At 40.1% G+C, this 19,953-nt stretch overlaps 1 protein-coding gene across 1 annotated transcript; it reads right to left on the bottom strand.

Annotated features, from left to right (window-relative positions):
* Positions 1-160: 160 nt before the first annotated feature.
* On the bottom strand, positions 161-18,293 carry TTPA (alpha tocopherol transfer protein). The gene is made up of 5 exons (XM_049826189.1): positions 18,084-18,293; positions 9,163-9,316; positions 7,685-7,878; positions 4,977-5,087; positions 161-2,992 (listed from the first exon to the last, which is right to left on the bottom strand). Exons 1-5 carry the CDS (start codon positions 18,276-18,278, stop codon positions 2,813-2,815), a joined length of 834 nt encoding a protein of 277 aa, XP_049682146.1. The 5' UTR covers positions 18,279-18,293; the 3' UTR covers positions 161-2,812.
* Between the last annotated feature and the right edge of the window lie 1,660 nt (positions 18,294-19,953).

A 19,953-nucleotide genomic window follows, 5' to 3' on the forward strand; every position in this document is an offset into this window, starting at 1 on the left:
CGCCGCGGGGCACGCTGGGAAAGGTAGTTCCGGCGGGGGGGCAGCCCCCGCCCGCGGCCTGTGCCCGGCGGCGGGAGGCGGCCTCGGTCCGGCCGAGGCCCCTTCTCGGTCCTCCGGGAACGCGGCGCTTGTAGCACTGAACAGTGACAGACGAGGCTCGTTCAGCTAGAAAAGGTTTATTAATAGAACGCTGTTAGCGTGTAAAAAAATTAAAAAGCATCGCGCATTACATTGTGCTTACAGTCAGTAGAAAATTGTATCCGCGTCATCATTTAACAGCAACTTTCTGTTTTTAGAGGCACTCCTGGTATTCTTAGAGAAGAACAATGTGCTTAAGAGATTTTTACTTCTTTGTTCTGATGATTCGGCAGCTCAGAGCTGCCACGCCACCACCCATCGCACCGATACCTCTTCCATTCGTTACGCAAATGTCCTAATGATCTCCTGTCCCCATTAGGAGCAGCAACTGCCATCGTACCTTACCCAGAGTTGCTACCGACTACATAACATGTAAACATTAACAAATAATTAACGTGGCACACACGTTACCATTTAATAATACATTCAGGATACTTTTGAAGACATTTAAGACTTCATACAGCTGGTGTGGTCCAAACGACAACTAAAAAACCCCACAGCTACGTTTTGTCCATGTGCATATACATATGCGATCAAATGCTGCACAAACCCAGCAACGATTAGAGATTGGTTTCATAGGAAAAGTTTAAATCTTCCTGTTCACTGAAACACAGTTCATTCCTTTATGCAGTTTACATTCAAGGATTAAAATTGAAGGAGCGTCAGATTAAGACAATAGCTTCAGTTCTCCAGTTTGTAAATGATTCACAACTTGAGTTACTCACTTGAAGAATTGCCAAATGCCTGACTACTAAGTCTATTTTCTTATAAAGAAGAATTAGCACTTCACTGAGCTCCTCTATTTACGGAGCTTTTACATTGCAAAATAGTCCAATCTGAGAAAAAGAAAGGCACATGAAATAAGTGAATATATGAAAATGTATCTGGAAAATGGTTCTTTAACTTTAGGCTCCCTCCCTATCAAAGATACCCTGAAGGAGAAGAATGAAAAATGCACTTGAGGAAATGAGGGAACTGGAAGAGAAAAAAAAAAGAAAGAAAAAAAAAAAATCCTTGTCGGTTTTGAAATAATTTTGTATCTGGCGTTGACCTTACCACAGCGGAAGAAACTACAACCGACAAGTACTCTATGGGCCTTTCATAGATGTTCCTCTTTTTAATAAAGAATAGCCTCCAATGGCTTTTGCAATAATGCAGTATTAATGATAATCTAAAATAAGAAATTTCTGATTTAATAGGACAGTCTCATTTCTCTGCCCTAAGCATATATTAATATAACATCCCAATGTCCTAAAGATTCCAGAATAACTGAAGTTAGCATTTCTAGCTACCTGAGGAACAAAGCATTTGTTACGGATTCCTGGAATGCTTAAATAAATAGTGCTTATGCAAAGACCCCCTGGCTTATTACAAAAAGGCGTTAAAAATGGGGTAAATGAACTCTAGCAGTTGGTGGACTAACAGATTTTAACAAAAAGCTGAGTGAAAAATAAAATAATGTTTTAGATTACTAAATACTGGGGATTGCAGGGTAATACTGCTATGTAATGTGAGTGATTTTACACATACAGTGGTCATATCTGAATAATGTCCCTTAAAAAAAAATAAAATCTGTTTTCAATAAGTATAGACAGGTTTTTTTTCATTATCCCTACAGAAATAAAGAGGGCTCAACAGAAATTAAAAATCATTCCTTCCAGTGCCCAACAGAAGATATAGACTGGCAAGTTGCCAATTACTTTTCTGAAAATAAAAAAGAAGATTCCCAGCATCTCCTATGCTGAGGTCCAAAGTGACCTATAAGCACCCTTAAACCATAAAACAGGTATTTCTAAAGTTCAGATGCACAAAGGATAATCTACTTCACCCTTCAAAACAAACAGATACTGCAAACAGCTAAGAACTCGACCTCTGTAGCACTCTACAGTAGCAATTGAATTAAAGATGATCATAATCTCAGTCACTTATTGCTTGTCCATGGACAGTATCTCTTTGAAGAAAGAAAATCAGGATTTTCGAGGTTGTTTTGACACTCTTAGCAGTTGCTCCTTCTGATGCATACTGTCCCTTGAAGAATAGGTACATGGCGTTTCCCCTATAGTCTGGAAGTTTACTGTGTTAATTAGCACAAAAAGGGAAGCTGCACAAGCAGCACAAAGATTAGCACAGATGTCTCACTACTGCTGACTAATTTTCAGTTTGACACAAACTAGCAAAACAGTCTTTTTTTCCTGAGAGTCAATCCAAAAAGCAGCCTCTTTTTACTCCTTGTAAAGTAGCCCCATAGTCACACTTCCAATATAAACTAGTCTACCCCATTCACATTCTGTTCTTTTTTTGTATCATATTATTTTGACAAGCCAAGATACAAGAGCTATGCATAAGGTTCTGGACTGCATTATTACAGATGAGTCATCTCCAAAGACTTAACAGGAGCAGTATCAATCCCTGATATCCAACACAGCATTCAGCTTTTCGTCATACAAGTTAATCAATTACAAACAGTATTGCAAATATGCAGAATTCCTCAATCTCTTCGGATGTACATACTGATAGAATCCAGTTAGTATGAAAGTGTAGTCAATATTATACTCAGTGCCCTGCAAAGACATACTGATTTCATTTACAGTAATTTCAAGTTTACATGAAATATTTTGTATTAAACTTATTTCCACTTCCAGTGTTCAAGAACTGATATAATACTGTAATAAGGTTATTCCTGGGCAACCAGAGAAATGCTCTGAAGATAATCTGCAGATGCCATTATAAAGTCAGTCCATTCCTTGGCCAGCTCTTCCATGGAGACTTCCTCCCCTCCATATTCCTGGGGGAGAATGCTGACTGGGAAATGTTCAGTCAGACTCTGCACATAGTTATTTCCATGCATATGCACCTAAAAAAAAAAAACATGAAAAGAATTTACCTGGGTATGAATGCTAGACTACTGAGTGAAAACACGCAGCAAAGAAACTCGGTGCAAGAACTGAAGCTGCCAGCTTGGTTTGACTAAACAAGTGTACTTGTTCATAATGAGCTCCTTAAATGAAGAAGAAAGTACAACATAACTGGGTTTCCCATGGGTGCTCAAACTCTGTCCTGCTCAATATCTGCAGCCTGACGAAGTGTGGGCTACAACCCAAAAACTGCATTTTATGCAGCTGCGAGCACAGGAGCCAAAACTAACTACATGCTTCTTCCACACTGGCTTAGCAACACTGATGAGGGTACACGCTACATCCACACAGCTAAAGTGAGCTAAACCATGGGAAGACTGGGGTTTGGTCTTGTCATGACAGCTACCATGTACTTGCTTTTCAGTCATTTCCAAGAGAAGAACAGCGTTTGGCTCCTGGTCATTACTATCTGGTCCTGCCACATTTATCTAAAAACAACTTTATGTAGTACGTATGTAGGTTCAGACAGGTGCCAAGGAGAATATTCAAAACAATCTATATCTCAGTCACTATGTTTCAGTTCCAACTGAAATTAGATCCTGGAGTACTCCTCCACTTTAACCCTTGTAATACTGTACTTTGGTTCTTCTCTTTTTGCTTCATTGTAGCTATTTTGAAGCCTTTCAGACAGACATTTTTATAAGGCCTCTTATGAACACCTGACAAGAATTTTCTGCAATTATTATTACACGAAGACTACAAGAATATGCACTCCTGTAGTAGTTGGCTGCCTTTTATCTAACACTTCCTCATCAGAAAGTAAAAGAATGAATGAATAGTAATTATTCCTGTGAGGGTATGGGGAACTGGCTGAGGGTTTTTTTCAGATCATATCTCTAACTAAGCCAGGAGACAAGCCAATCTGCTTCTATTCCACTCCATGAACTGCAATATCTGGTTTGTTTTCTTTTATGCCTTTACTCTCCATCTACCCTCTTTTCTGCTTTTTGAGTTCTAGCCCAAGATATTCTGAGCTAGATCAGGTGACAGGGGCTTTTTTCAGAGTTACTAATGTGAGAGAAGTGCCATGGCATCAGACACTTTTTAGTCAGCTTTTGAGAGTGAGGGACTGCACAAGGCTGGCAGGAAGAATCTTGCCTCTCTCCCGTAACAAAATACACATGCTACAAAAAGGGGACTGGCAAATAACAGCTAACAGTGACCAGAAAAATCTGGATCTACTGTTCTGGAGTGCCACGGCTACTGCAAATGCAAAAGATCCACATGCTGAGACAAAGAGGCTTCAGAATGGGAATAACAATAGGCAGGACTGATTATTTTGTACCTTAGTCCTGCTGTTAACACTTCACAGTACTTCCTTTTGTGCCAGCTGAAACCGCCAATATTCTTCCTATGCTACAATAAACCAGAATTCTTGGCATGCTTTTGCATCCAAATACAAACAAGGTTTTTGGATTTAAAACTGCAGAACAATTTAAAACAATTAAGGACCTATTTGGAAAGAAACTTTCAACTTCAGCCTGACCTATGTTTGATGCATAAATGCCTCTGCAGGTCTTTCAGAACTAAAAAGTTGTCATCTTCTAATTCTCTGCAACTTGGAGCATAACATCACTGTTCAGTGACAATTTCTGTCATTTATAGGCAGAGTGCTGGGAGATCCAGGACCTATTTCTTCCTAGTTCTGCAGAAGAACTGCTGTGTGACCTCAAGCAAATTATTTAACCTCTCTGTGTCACAGTGGTTTTTATCTCTAGAGCGGTGATAACAGCGACCACTTACAACTCTCACATTATTGATAACTGCAAGCACTTTACAATTAGATTCTGGAGGCCTCAATGGCACTAACAGACAAAAATGATTTATGCTCTTCAGTGCTCAGGAGTACCAGATCCTAAGGGAAGTGCTACAGATTGTCATGTAAGAGCTCTGCAGCAGAAAAAAATATTTGTGTGCACTTACCCGATCTTTTATTTTTTCAGTAAGAAAAGGCTTAATTAGAGCGAGGACTGGGTGGAAGAATAAAGGCTCATTAATCAAGTGGATACCTCGAACTTTTAGTGGAAAGGAATCCTGTCAACATACATGAAAAACAGTGTAAGAAAAAGAAAATATTATTGAAAACATTCTATTGTTAAGGACAAGTCTGTGAAAACTGTCTAGTCCATAGGTTAGAGAATTACTCCTGACCTTGCCAGCCCTGCTCTTTGGAGTGTTATGAATCTACACTGCCCCAACAACACTTAGAAAAATCCTATCTTGCTCCTCCCATTACAAGGGGGGGGGGGGGGGGGGGGAATCAGTATGAGGGGAGGCTGACTATTAAAAAGCCCACCAAACAAACAAACAAACAAACCCCTCATCAATTTGCACATAAGCAATGTACACAAAGCTTGTGCTCAGCCTTCCTCAGAGGTATAATTTTTCACAACGGAGATTCTGCTGCTGATTTACCAAAAAGCAATCTAGCCATGTGCTTTCATTGGCAATTCACAGCCTGAAGGATAATATGTAAATATATAAAAATATAAACCCTTGAAGCTACTAAATTTAAGTTAAATAAATTGTATTTATAATTTAGAGACAAGCCTTGAAATTACTGGGAATTTGCCCAGGCCAGGAGTTCAGCTTTACAAGATTACTGTTGAAATGAAAATAAAAATTATATCTGCTATACAGCCTTTATAATATGACATACTTCTACTTGCATTCAAGATTCATTTAGAAGTACCAGACCTTTGAAACTTAAAAGAAAATATGCCAGTGCTCAAAGACAGCATTACGCAATGGGGAAAGTACAGCTTCCATTCATATCCCACCTGATACTACCTCTGCAACCAGAGGTTTTATGCTTACAAAAATGGTACTTCTCACTAACACTTCTCCCCACTAGTACAGTAGCTCTTCTCACATTATTGTTTCATGCACTTTTCTATGGATAAAAAAAAAACCAAACCCCACACATTTCTTAAGTGCAACTCCCTTTAGATTTTAATGTATGATAGAGACCTTAAAACTACCAGATTATAGGTTTACTGCATGTTATTATGTGTTATTGTATACTTAAAGTCTACTATCATGTTTTTCACAAAGCAATTTGGGTTTGCCTTGGGTAGCAGATTTTTCAAGCTAATGACACTTACTGATCTTACTATGCTTTCCATTCCTTAGTACATATTTTCTTTCTATCAACTTCTGTTTCTTTATAGAGGACAGTAATTTGCAAGACACATTTCTTAAGGAAAACATAGGGTTAAAACTAAAGTTCCTTAATTTTTACTTACAAGCATATTGAACAACACTAAGACAATCTCTGGGTGAAATATATGAACCCAGTTATAGTGATGAAAGGAATCTGAAAAAAAATGAATTAAACTTTTCTCTCTTCTTCGAAAAGAACACTGGAAACACAATAATTTTTTCTGTCTTTTTTTCAATAGCTATAATGAACGTCTAGAAGCTTGAAAAGCTTGCAACAAATCTGAAATAGGTCAAGATGGAAACATCACATACAAAGAATTTCCTAGTCTGAAATAATGGACTGAAACCTTTAGACATAATTGCAAATCATATTCTACTTCCTTTCTGCTCTATTTCAAGGGTAAAATATTACCAGCAATTTGTTTACTACCTCAGAAAACAACTGAAACACTGTCACTAGTCCTGTTCTCATAAGATCTAGCCCAGGATTGTATGAACATGAAGAGTTCTTATTCTAGATGTGAAAAGTTGGGAATACCTACTGGTTTCACTTAAGTTTTACAGTTGATATCAAATTGGAAGAGCAGCTGACATTCTGATGACATTAGTTCAATGACTAAGCTTTGACTGAACCTCAGATATGCACCTTACCAAATCAGAACAAGAGATTATCTTCCTGGTTCATTTCCACATCACAGCCTAGCAGGTTTTTTATTACTGACTTTCAAACTAACTTCTGAAGGAAAATGGGATGATAGGACTGCACCGGCAATTCTCTGTCCCATTCTTTTGTCTTTCATTCTCCCCCGCCCCCCCCCCCCCCCCCCCAAATCCATTGGCAAAGTTCAACCGAGTTTGACAGAATAGAACAAGTCTTAAATACAGTAAAGTTCCTACAAGTTTTGTGAAAAATACGAGGTGAGGCAGCAGTGAGTTGCAGTGAGTTGGGGAGCAAAAAGCAAGCAGAACATAAACATTATACATTCTGTTGGTAGCAGTTGGAAGATCACATAGCATCATCCATACTGGTAACAAGTTAGTACTGTCTTGCCCTTAACTACTCTTAGCGCATGCTATTTCTCATCGTCTCTGAGTCTCAGGGAAAAAAAAGTTTTAATGTTGAGTTAATGCACAAGAGAACAGAAGAGAAGAGATGAAATGGGGTAACGAACGCAAATCCTTACAAAACTGGGCTTCATCTGCTCTTACACTCATGAAATTTTTGTGTTGTACCAGGCTGGTGGAGTTCTTATAAAACATCAGAGGTTAAAGGGCATTTAGTGCTATACAAGAACATACTTTAAGTCAAATCAAGCACAACCTATGACTTAATGGATTTAAGATTTTGTTCTTTAAAGCTGTATAGACTCTAAGAAGGACTATGGGAGGGAAATTTACTATAGCTTAGAACAGATGAAAAATTGGGAGTTACAACAATGAAGCAGCATAAAGCAGTATGTCATACTTACTGTGAGAACACCAGCAATTTTCTTGGCCACTGCTGGACTGATTTGAAATGCATGAGCAAATCGCCACCCTTGAAGATCAAAGATAGCCTTGACTCCATTCCGCTGCGTCTCAATCTCCTTTACAATGAGTTCAGATGTGATAAGACTTACACGAAACACATCGTATGCTGTAAATAACTTGGGATCCCATTGTCCTGAAGAGTAAATAGATTCATTTGTGCATTACCACAAGAATACCACATACACCTGTACTTTTGTCTGCTACTGCTTCTAATGTCCTTCTCAGGAACAAGAAGTAACCAGCAGTATCAAAGATCCTGAAATAAACCAATTTGCCAGTACAGAAGTTATTTTGAGTGCCTGCTCTGTCACTCATCTTTTACACTCTTTTTGTAGATGGTACCACCTAATGGTAGACGGTTGTAGGTGCCACCTAATGTAGTATGTCCAACCTATGTCGATAGCCTCCAGTACAAGGTTTTGACAGGAACAGCTTAATTCACTAACAGTCATGCTAGCAGAAACTACACATCACCAATCCAATCAATTCATATAATTTTTCTTCAATATAGTAATTCTGCCAAGATTCAGTGAATCTCACTTGTTTTTCTGAGACCTGAGCAAGGAATTGCACAGGATGAGCCTTAAGACTAGATGAAAGCTTCAGAGAGCACAACTTTCTACTAGATCAACTGATAATAAAACAGTTCTTTGAAAGTTGGCAAAAATAACATCTCTGTCCAAAACAAGCACAAAGAAATACGGTAACACATGATCATTTAACTACATCTTTTTTAAAAAGACTTTTGGGAGTGCATCAAACAAACCAAGGATCTTCAGACTGGTGTTAGATAGGGCTCTTTGGCTAAGTGTAAACAGTGAAAACCCAGAGAACCTCTCATCCGTATCTAAACCAAACATTGGTATGTGACTAGGTGTACACATTTTTTTCTGTTCTCTCTCTCTGCTCTGTGCTGCGTCTGCATGAGTACCAGAGTCGCAGCACAGCTTTGAAAATTTGCATGGAAACAAATAATTGTTGGGACACTCACACCAAAATAACCACATATTCTTACAAGTTTTAGGCTTTTAAGCTTAAGACTTCTTTTGATGCAGACAAGAATTCCACTAAAAAGGAAATAAGTTCTTCATAAAGGATTGTACAGCTTTAGCCATACCAGTATATAAGTCAAATCACGTAACTGTTACAGGTCAATAAACTCACTTTTATATTAATGTAAAGGTATTTCTGACAGGGAACATAAATATGTTACCTTTCTAGTTAAGACATTCTGATATTATCTAACTGTATCAACACCTGGTGTTGCATTCATAAAATACTTCTATTTTGCTGCTGAAATTGTGATAATTTAAAAAAACCCCACAAAACAAAACAACAAAAAAAAAACCCAAACCAAAACAAAAACATCAATGCCACAGCCAGGTGTGAAACTGGTCCAAGGAATTTTGTCACTCACCAATTCTGTATATTAGAACTTTGCTTCCATGTGGGTCCCTTGATCTCAGGACTCCATGATAGCCAGCATGCAAAAGACCAAGAATAGAAGATGGTTGTAAATCTGCACTTATTTCTGGGCATTCAATTCTCCACTTCTGGTAATTCTTCAATAACTGGAAAAAATAAACGTGGATGTTAGGTAAGCATCAGGTAATACATGAAGAGCACAGTTAAAAATAAGTTTTCAACATGTGGTTACAGTCAGAGGTTTAATTAATTAAATTAGCTATCGTTTCATTGTGTATTTTAAACAAATCACTCCTAGAAGGAGAAGGTTGCTATACTGTATCAAGTAAGTGAGTTACAATGAATTAAATTCTGTCAAATTGTTAATGGACTGCAGTTGTCATTTTGTATCAGAAGAGAAAATTGGAGTGTATAGAAAAAGCCTGTAGTTTCTATATAAAATACATCTAAACCCCAGTTTTCTTATTCAGGTTACATTTAGGGTTATTCAGTTTGATACTGCATCAGATTCATTCAGGTTTTGTTGAATTTACACATGCAAAATTTTACAGAGGAACATTCCGATTTACCCACCCACCCTCCCCCTCCACAAAGTATGGGCCCATTTTGTACACACAGTCATTAATAATTCTTGTTTACTATTTGAGAAAGACATGATCATCAGCATGTCTGAAGAATATTTTCAAAGTCCCTCCTACCCCTGTGAAATGGCAGAAAATAACAATGTAGTGGGTCCACTACCCATTAGACAATTTCCCCCATCCAGTGTGGAAATGAGAACCTCTTCTGCTAAAACAGAGATCCTGTCCGTTATCAGGGACACGATCACCCTGGTTCCTAAGGCTGGAAGGCAGCATCATAAACTAGTATGGCTAAGGAACAGGAAGGGCCGTGTGTTGAAAGACTATGGCCTAACTGTAAGGAAGAGTTAATTAAAGGTGTTCTTTTCTGAGGTAACATCTATGTAGAGGACTTACAGGTGATACTGTGAAAGGTCATCTTAGAGATGGATCACGAAAAACTAAGTTGGTGATGCAGTAGTTCTAATTTCCAAGTCTAATTACTTTTTCTCCTTTAATATTAATTAAGTGGTGGTAGAGAAAATGAACTACTATGCTCTGCAACTAAAATTGATTTAAGACATTTTGCATAGGTAAGCGGGAAGCTGTGCAAGACTACCTTCTAAAAAGCTTCCTCTCAATTTATCAACTAAATTCTGCCTCTGCTGTATCACCCATGCTAATTCTCTAGCACTGAGTTTGAAGGGTAGAGGGATAGCTCTGGCAAGTAATTTAGATTTGGTATTACAATTTCCTAAATAGGTACAGTTTAGACTTCTAACCTGAGACCTTCAAAGGAGCTAAGAGAATCAGAATTTTTCAATATCTTGTTTCCAACAAACTGAAACATAGGTTTAAATCTTAAAGGTAGAACACACAGGCTAGCCTTTCAAATTGTTACTATATTTCATCAAACAGGAAATAACCATCTCATCCTCAGCACAGTTTCACAAATTAGACATGGTCACCACAATGAAAGCATCGACCAACAGTCTTTTACTTCTGATAATCTGTATTAACAGAAATTAATTTTTATTAATTTCTCAATTACTCCCCATTTCGCAACAGAGGCATTAGAGTTAAAAGAACTGACAACTCCAACTAATAAAACATAAACTTAAATAGATACAGGAAATTTGTAATTTATGTAAGAATCATTTCTTCACCGTCTTCATAGAAAGAATGGTCAGAAGGAATCTCAGTGGATACTGAATTCATCCTTTGGAATCATCACAGCATCAGCTATGCTGATGCTTACCTACAAACTCTTAAGAGTGAAACCTGAGACTCACCCATATCATGCTTAGGTTAGATAACTGGTCTTATTTCTTACCCTTCCCTCTACTTTCAAGTTTCTTGTATCATTTTACATAAAACATAAACTTTTTCTTCAGCTTAAGGCTTATCTCCTCAGATTAAGGTCTTGAATTATTTTGAAGGCGTCTCAAATTGTCATGAGGAAACTGTTTATAAGGCACTACAGTTTGTCAGCAGAATTTACTTACTAATACAAGGTATACTGATCAGAAATTGTCTATATCCTTCATGGCAAGAGCACCTATAAATATGTATTTATAGGTTCAAAAATGAAAAAGTTCATCTGCCACACTGGAATCCCATTTGATTTGGTAATGAGGAAGTTGGCAAAAGCCTCATCCTAAATCATACACCATAGAAACAAACATTTATCCATTAGGAGAATTTTACTAGAAGCCTTTTGATTGCATTAAATTGGTTTGTCTATGACAACTTAAAACCAAACAAATAAAAAAAAAGGGGGGGGGGGGGGGGGGAGTGATGTAGGGAAAATAAGTTAATCTGTGGAATAGAAATTCACTATGATTTCAAAAATAGTCCTGATTAGGTACTCTGATTATCTCACTCTGTTAGTACTTGACTCTCTACAAAGGGCACTGTTTGAGCAATCCTAACTGCTTTGTGCCAACCAGACAGCACTGTCAACATATTATGTTCTTTTCCTCAGCCTTTCCAATACAAACACTTAAACAGCAGCAAAATACAAAACCACCCTCAAAACAACTATGCAACCATCTCTAGCTTTATAATTTCTTGCTTTGCTTCTAAAATCTGTTGTACCACAAATTAATGAACCTAACTAACAAATACATAAATATTTTAAACAGCTCTTTGAAGAGCTGCCTGCCAAAACCAAGATGAGAATAAAAATTATACATTCATTCAATCCCCTAAATAATCCTATCCTGTCAGTATAGTTAGTTTCTTATTCTCATGAATATTTCCATTTTCCAAGTTGGAAACGGCAAAGGTTTAAGTTCTGGACCTTGGGAGAAAAGAAATGGTGTTCACAGCTTGTGACATACTCAAGATCCTTAGGAAAGACATGATTTACCTAACTGGTGAGTCCATAAAGAAGTAAGTACGTAGTTGGAATACTTCCGACACCTTCCATGACATGGGCAAGTGGTACACCTTTTTACATAGACACATGACATGGCTAAGCTCCAAATGTACTTCTCTTGGCCAGAAAACCACGAATGCTGAAGAGTTCTCAGATTTTGAAAACCATCTGATCTAATCAGCTGAAATAATTTAGAGCTGAAGGTTAGTGTTAGATAATCTTCCATAACATCTATAGCTAGTTTTGGGACATCTTCTGTAAATTTTTACTTATGGAAACAATCCCTTTCCTAGGAGCTGGACATACTCAAGTCAGACAGAGCTACTTACATGAGTAATCCTCAAACTTATAGAAGAATTAAAAAACTACCAGTGGGTTCTTACCATTTTACTCAATTTTAAAAATTTCTAGTTTAACAGTGTTTAAACACAGAAATTCACATAGAATATTTGAAAAACATGATTATTATTTTTTTTTTCAATAAAGACAGCAAGGAGAAACATAAATATTACATATAATAAAGTCTGGAGGTAGACAATGAAGTAACCTAATATCAGGAAAAACAGGAGCATTCATTACCTTGTATAATAAACAGCTCATGCACTTTGAACACAAGAAAACATCTCAATGTATAATTATCTGTGTTTACAAACTGAATAACCTACTTAGCATCTGCTCAGCGTCTGAAAATAGGTGCAAGGTAACTTGATAAATAGAAAAAGCTGGATGAAAACCTCCAATGTCTGGAGTTAAGCATTATTTAAGAGGGTTTTTTCCTGAGGTCTGTTGGGGATAGTTCCAGATTTCTGAACATCAAAAATAATAAAGTTACTGATTAATCCATGATTCATGTGCTACAAAACAACAAAAAAGTGAACTTAGTACTTTACTTAGAATTAAAAGAACTAAACACACCGTGCTTCTTACAGAAACCAATGTATTTGTATATGTAAATTAATTATGTTTTTTCTTTATTAATAACAATTTATTCATATTAACAAGGGTGCTAGACAGAATTAGGCCTCTACTGTGTCAGCAGTTGTACAAACTTGCGCGATGGTTAGGGAGAAAAAAGTTTTCTATTGGCAATCTTTGATGGAGAAACCAACAGCTCAAGCTTTAGAGTATAAGCACACACACACATATGTATATACACACACCTTTATGCATATGTGGTTTATATGTATTTTTTAATATGTGTATACAGCAACACACAGAATTTAAACATATGGCATACACAAAGAATTTAAAATATTTTTATAGAAGCATAGAACTTTCCCAATTCCATATGCATTACCCTCTTTGCCACTTGGGAAAAGACTGGCACATGTGTAATTTGAGACATTTGGCTCAGCACAAAGGGAATACTGGCTGATTGATTTGTGTTTCCTCAACAGTCAGGCCAGAGAGCCTAACAGGGGCTCTCCCATCCTTTTTGAGGAATCCCTCTGTATTGATGGAAGTTACTGCCAAGTAACTGATTTAAACTTGGTATTTGTATTTGAATGATGTGAAGATGCTCAGAGATAATGCCTGAGACTCAGCAATATGTTTGACACTATAGAAAACAATCCTTCTTGTACATCATAGTTATTCTAAGCAATTTATTTGCAGTACAACATACTAGGAAGTCTTCATTCCACCATAAGTCAAATGCAGAGCAAAGACAAAGTCTGGCTATATACCTTTGTATCAACCAGAAATCCTGAAAGTATCCTAGATATTTAGACAGTTTTGAGTGCCATAAAAACAATGCTTACAAAATTCTAAGTGGTATGTTATGAAAACATCTCTTGGCATAGAGTTTCAATGTTGCATTTTTAGTGAATTTAAAGATTTTCATTCTTTTCACCAGAGTATAATCTATTTCAAGTACAAAAAGACAGTATCCCCAAGTCAGTAAGAATTAGCCTCATATAAGAGTTGTGGGATGAAAAAAGATCTATGGAGGAAAGGAGATGCTAGTTCTCCAGATTTCACATAACACTACTGAATCCGGGTGACAGTAGTTTTGATCACAATGAAGTCAAACATAGATACATAGCTGGTACATTAAAAAAGGGATATATAACGCATTGCTTTAGCAGAATTAGTGGGGACCCGTAACCCCGCTTCTCAGTTTAGAGCATATATAGTAGGTAGGTGGATCTGTACAAATTAATGAGCAAACAACATGCTCAGCTCAGGTATGATTTTATATCCAGACTGAAATCTTTTGCAGCATTATCATTTCATCCATACCTGTATCTCTAACAGGAATTACAAAGGCACAAGAGATGCTGTAATGATATAACACTGTTCCTTCCGAGCGTGAATTTTGGCAGGTAGGCGTCCTGGTTTCAGCTGGGATAGAGTTAATTGTCTTCCTAGTAGCTGGTACAGTGCTGTGTTTTGAGTTCAGTATGAGAAGAATGTTGATAACACACTGATGTTTTCAGTTTTTGCTCAGTAGTGTTTAGACTAAGTCAAGGATTTTTCAGCTTCTCATGCCCAGCCAGCGAGAAAGCTGGAGGGGCACAAGAAGTTGGCACAGGACACAGCCAGGGCACCTGACCCAAACTGGCCAACAGGGTATTCCATACCATGGGACGTCACATCTAGTACGTAAACTGGGGGGAGTGGGGCTGGGGGGATCGCTGCTCAGGGCCTAACTGGGTGTCGGTTGGCAGGTGGTGAGCAATTGCATTGTGCATCACTTGTATATTCCAATCCTTTTATTATTACTATTGTCATTTTATTAGCATTACCTTTATCATTATTAGTTTCTTCTTTTCTGTTCTATTAAACTGTTCTTATCTCAACCCACAAGTTTACTTTTTTCTTCCCGATTCTCTTCCCCATCCCCCTGGATGGGGGAGTGAGTAAGCAGCTGTGTGGTACTTAGTTGCTGGCTGGGGTTAAACCATAACGGTAGGGCAGTATTACCTAGAAGTCTCACAGGACAAGGAAATTTCTTATTTACCTATGGAAGGTTTGTTGTGGTGTTTGACAGTCATTGTTAGCCTGTATCAAAGGACTTTGTGTTCATTCTTAGACACAAATCTCTGCCAGTATTTCACGTAGCCTGACTTAACACTTCCTTACCAACAACATTTGAAAACCTTTCGTGGAAGCTATCTGCTTAACTTCATCTCTTCTTCTGGAGCTTGTACTTAAGCGGTTCGGGTTCATGCATACATCTCCAACAACTTTCTAAGATAAGGCATTGGGCCAAGACTAATCCTTCCTGTGATTCAAAATGCAGAAGACGAATTCTCTTCTGACTTGAGAATAGTCAAGTTACTAAGCTTAATTGAATAATCATTGGCTTTAAAAAATACAGACAGTTCTAGCTCTTCAAGTTCTTCAGTTGCAGCTCCCTGTTTCAGTGGTGGATTTCCCTCTAGCATAACATATATCAATAAATCAGTACTTGAAAGCAAGTTTGGAATTGCCAGTAGAAAAGTGTAAAAGATTGCTGTTGGAATGAGGCATCACAAAAGATTCACAGACAGAATGTCTTGCCACAATCTACCCAAATATTCTTTTCTGAAGCATTTCCAAATGTTGATAAACTGAAATCAGATAAATCTGTAACAAATATTAACCAGGGATGCATCAATACACAGTCTGGTCAGTTGCCAGACTCTTGATTCATATTTAAGGCTAAGTATAAGCCCATACTAAGAAAGATGCTTGACAAGAGCTTGAAGACCTCCAGTTATAAACATTGACTGAGCCACAAACTTTGATTATCTCTTAGCTGCTCTGCAAGTATTACGCAGTAGTACACAGGAGCCCAGTGGGCAAAAAGGGACAGTATCAGCCTAAACTCCAATCTGAAAGGCAACATCAAACCAGGAGAGGAGGGAGCAGCCACTGTCTGGACTGATGGCAGGAGGGCTCTGTCTAGGATGAATTATTAACATAACTTCTGCATGAGGTCAGACTTGGGTTAGGTGAACGTACATCTTATGACCACCACAGAGTTTTGCACAATAATTCTCTTGGGCTTTAATATAGCAATTGCAGATAAACACATTCCTTTAAAAAAAGTACTTATTTCCTTCTTCCCATGCTATAAGAGAAGTAACCTAGAAATTAGCGTCAGCTGGTATGTGGAAGATTAAGTACAAGTAGCTACAGCATTGGGAGACCTGAAATTCTAGATGGAAAGATTAAACACAGGTGGTTTTTGAACATCAGAATCTCTTAGTTCAAAGAAGGGTCCAAACAAGAAATTTGGAAACTTAGAAGCCTGTAGAGACTCAGAAATTCTGAAAAGATTCTAAAAAGACTTAGCTTTTCCAAAATAGGTCCCCAGCCCTAGAGGGCCAAATCTCAAGAAGAATATAAGAAATTTGCTACTTCGTAGACTCCACCTCTAAACCTAGCTTTGATTCCTCACTCTTGAAGACTAGTTCTACCTACAAGACATCTCACAATTAACCACAAGAAAGTGCAGAAACATATGGGCCAAATTCTGAAGTGCCACTGTCCTGTCTACGGGATTATCAGTAACAACCAATTGCAATGCAATTAGGAATGCATATTTAGGAGCACATATTGTCTTCATTAAGCCCTACTTTTTGGAACCAAGGAATACAGGAAAACAAAATGGCTTTTGTTGGAAAAGCAAAAAAAGGCACAGTTCTACAATTGTTAGCACATGTCTGATATAAACAGTCTTAGGAACTTCAAGCAAAAGTAAGATCTGTAAATAACCAAAGGAATCTGGCTTGACTTGCTGCTACTTCTGCTGAGGAGGAAAGGTTTAAACCTATGACGCAAGTCTTACGAACCAAATGAAAAGAACACAAAATACCATTTTTAAAGCTATTTGTGATTAAGGGTTTAATTTAATTTGTCACATTCTTGTTTAGCTACCCTGATCCTGCAATATATCCATATGCAAACAATCTTCTCTTATGGTAAGTAAGCTTAGAAAATCTACAGTGCAGAGAAGTCAGAAACTAGAAGGTGAGGTCTGTTGGGCAATGCTGTGTCATCAGCATCAAATTCCAATAAAACACAGTTTCCAGTTAGGACAAGTGAATGAACGCTTTTGCCCTGGGAAGGTTTGGAAGTACTTTCTGTTCAGAAGGGTTAGTGGCTGTCAATCTTTCTGAAACAAAAGAAACAGCTGATAACAATTTGTACTTTTTGGTATTGAAAAAACGCACGCGCTGCCGGTAAGGCAAAGAGCCACACAAACAGCCAGGGAAGTACCAAACCTCACCAAAGCCTGAAAGGAGCGTTGCAAATGACTGATCTCCGAGAAGTTTTTACTTCTAGCTTTATGTTAGAGTAGTTCTAAACCTGTAGGGGAACTAGTATCACTACTAGTAGCTAGTAATCCGAGCCTGATAACCAAGATAAGGCTGTCCTTCAAAGGACACCGTTTCCTGACGGGAGTTGTGACCTGACCACACTTACCGTAACCTCCACCTTTGGTGACTGCACCGCCCTCACCGCAGCCTTGCTGTTACCTGACCGAGGCTGCACAAAGCCAGCCGCGATACCGTACGTTTACACGGCGCCACGCTGAAGACACGCGTGACAAGCCGTTAGTGACACCCCGAAACTCGCCGCTCGGCCTGGGCCGACCCAACCAGCGCGGCTCGCCCACCCGCCACCGCAGCCCCAGGCTCCGTCCGCCCCCAGCAGTGACCTCCCCCCCCCCCGCCTGCTGCTCGATCCCCCGACCCACCCGCCGCCCTGCTGCCTCGGCATATCCCTCTGGGCCGGCGGCGACACCCCCCCCCCCCCCACTTCCCCCCCGCCGCGGAGGCGGCGAGACCCCCCGGAGGCGGCGGGGTGCGAGGCCCGGTGGGCCTGCGGGACCCCGCCCCGCCAGCGGGCGGCAGGGACGCCCCGGGCCGGGTCCGGCTGTCCGACAGCCGCCGCGGGGGCTCCCCACGCAAAGGGAGCGGCCGCCGCCCGCTCCTCCCCCTCAGCAGACGGCGGGGGGCCGCCCGCCCCGGCCCAACTTACCCTCCAGGCCAGCTCCAGGTGGAAGTCTCGGGCGCGCAGGAACCTCACCAGGAAGGAGTCGGCGAGGGGCTGCGTCCAGCGCTGGCCGGGCTCTGCCTCCGCCCGCCGCCGCAGCTCGGCGACGGCGCTGCGCACCCGCGGCGAGTGGTCGGGAAGGTCATTGAGGGGCCCCGCGCCCGGCGGGCCCTGCGACATCCCGCCGCCGCCGCCGCCGCCGCCGGCCGGCTCTGAGGCGACGGCCGCGCTCGGCCCCGCCGGTCCCAGTGGAAACGGAGCCGCGGCGGAGCCCCGCCGGGCTGCCTCCGCCCCTGGCGGGGCTTAACCCCTGAGCACCCTCCCGGGACGGAGGGGAAAGGGGAGGAGGCAGGTGTGCCGCGTCCTCAGCCGACCCGGCTGCGACGGCCCGTCGCCGGGGGTGGTTTCTTCACTTTGACGGGCCTGACCACTTTTTAGAATTTTACGCTTGACGCCCATCGCTCGCGTTTTCGCTTGCAACTCCGAAAAAGGGCTGCTCCGGCTCCGGCTCCGGCTCGGGGGCGGGCGGGGGCAGGGGGTGCCCGCACCGCCCGCCGTAGGCTGGTCATCCCGGACCCCTGAAAACTGCTAAGGGCGGTCTGCCTTTTAGGCGAAAATAATCCATCTTCAGATACTAAATGGCGAAAAGCTGAAACCTCATTGCAAAGGAGAGATGGGCGTTGCACCTGATCATTAAGGAGAATGTGCAGTAATAGAAATACAGCCACTCTGCCTGGAGGAAGGATGCTGAAACTGAATTCAGCTTTAGTCCAACTTTGCTGCCCAGCAGCCAGTTCAATTATCGAAGGGGAAGAGTTCTATTATATTATAACCCTTTCCTTTTATTAGGTTTCCTTTGAGGTCTCTCTGGCCTACTTAGGCTAAAAGCCATACGTCATTTAACATACAATTTGTAAGACTTTCTTAGGCCTATTAAAAGGTTTACAAAAGTTTGTTCCAGACCATCTTCCCCTTCTCTGGCTTCCTACACGTACGCTTAATACTTACTTACTTTTTGATCGGCATTTTGGTCATATCTAGCCATGTCTTGGACTCTTACATGCTGCTGAAATGTCTACAGGTGTTCCCCTCAGTTTTCCAAATGTAAAAACAAATCTGCCTAACTAAATGCAGATAGGTAAAGGGTGGGAGAACTGTGAATAATCTTGCCAAAAAAAAGAGATTAAAGCAGGAACTCAAGGGACTGAACAGGAAAGATAAGCTTGCAGGGGCAAGCAAAGGATAAAAATTGGGAAACAGGTGGGTGTAGCAGTCAAGAGTATATGGAGGTGGACATGTAGAATGGCAGGGAGGTGTGAGGAAGTATCGACCTGCCCTAGATCAAGAAGAAAAAGCAAGCTGGAAATAGAAGAAACGAAGAGAACAGAATGTGGAGAGGGCAGTAACAGCAGGTTGTGCTCAACCTTTTGTTTCTGTACAGAGCTGGACAGAGCCTCCATGGGAAAAATGGCATGTAAACGTGTAACCCAGCCACGGGTGGCAGGACAAACACAAAGGGATATCACAGCAAGGTCATACAGTGGTTTTAAACACCACTTCCTAATTTTTGAGCACTTAGGTTTGCTATCTCAGTATTCTTATAGCTTAGGGGTTTGTCTGTAAAAACAAAAAGGGTGAGAAAATACAGATACTTTTTGTTACAACTTTCAGCTGAGCAACTCATAGCTTTTAACTAGCTTTTCTACAAAATTCAGATTGAGACTTTGGCTTCATATTTGACCAAAGTTAGTTTTACTAGCAGCTTCAGTGATTTCCCTCAAGACTGAGTTACAAAAATATCTGTAAATTTAAGGTTTCTATTAAAAATTCCACGAGTGAGACTGTATTTGTAACA

The sequence above is a fragment of the Accipiter gentilis genome, chromosome 2, assembly GCF_929443795.1.
Source record: "Accipiter gentilis chromosome 2, bAccGen1.1, whole genome shotgun sequence".
Taxonomy (NCBI): Eukaryota; Metazoa; Chordata; class Aves; order Accipitriformes; family Accipitridae; genus Astur; species Astur gentilis.

Excerpts from the sequence above, each read along its gene's own strand:
- TTPA (XM_049826189.1), bottom strand. The coding sequence starts at position 18,278 with ATGTCGCAGGGCCCGCCGGGCGCGGGGCCCCTCAATGACCTTCCCGAC. Across the intron at positions 7,879-9,162 it reads AGTTCTAATATACAGAATTG|GACAATGGGATCCCAAGTTA; the intron begins GTGAGTGACAAA and ends TTTACTCTTCAG. Across the intron at positions 2,993-4,976 it reads CTGAAAAAATAAAAGATCGG|GTGCATATGCATGGAAATAA; the intron begins GTAAGTGCACAC and ends TTTTTTTTTTAG.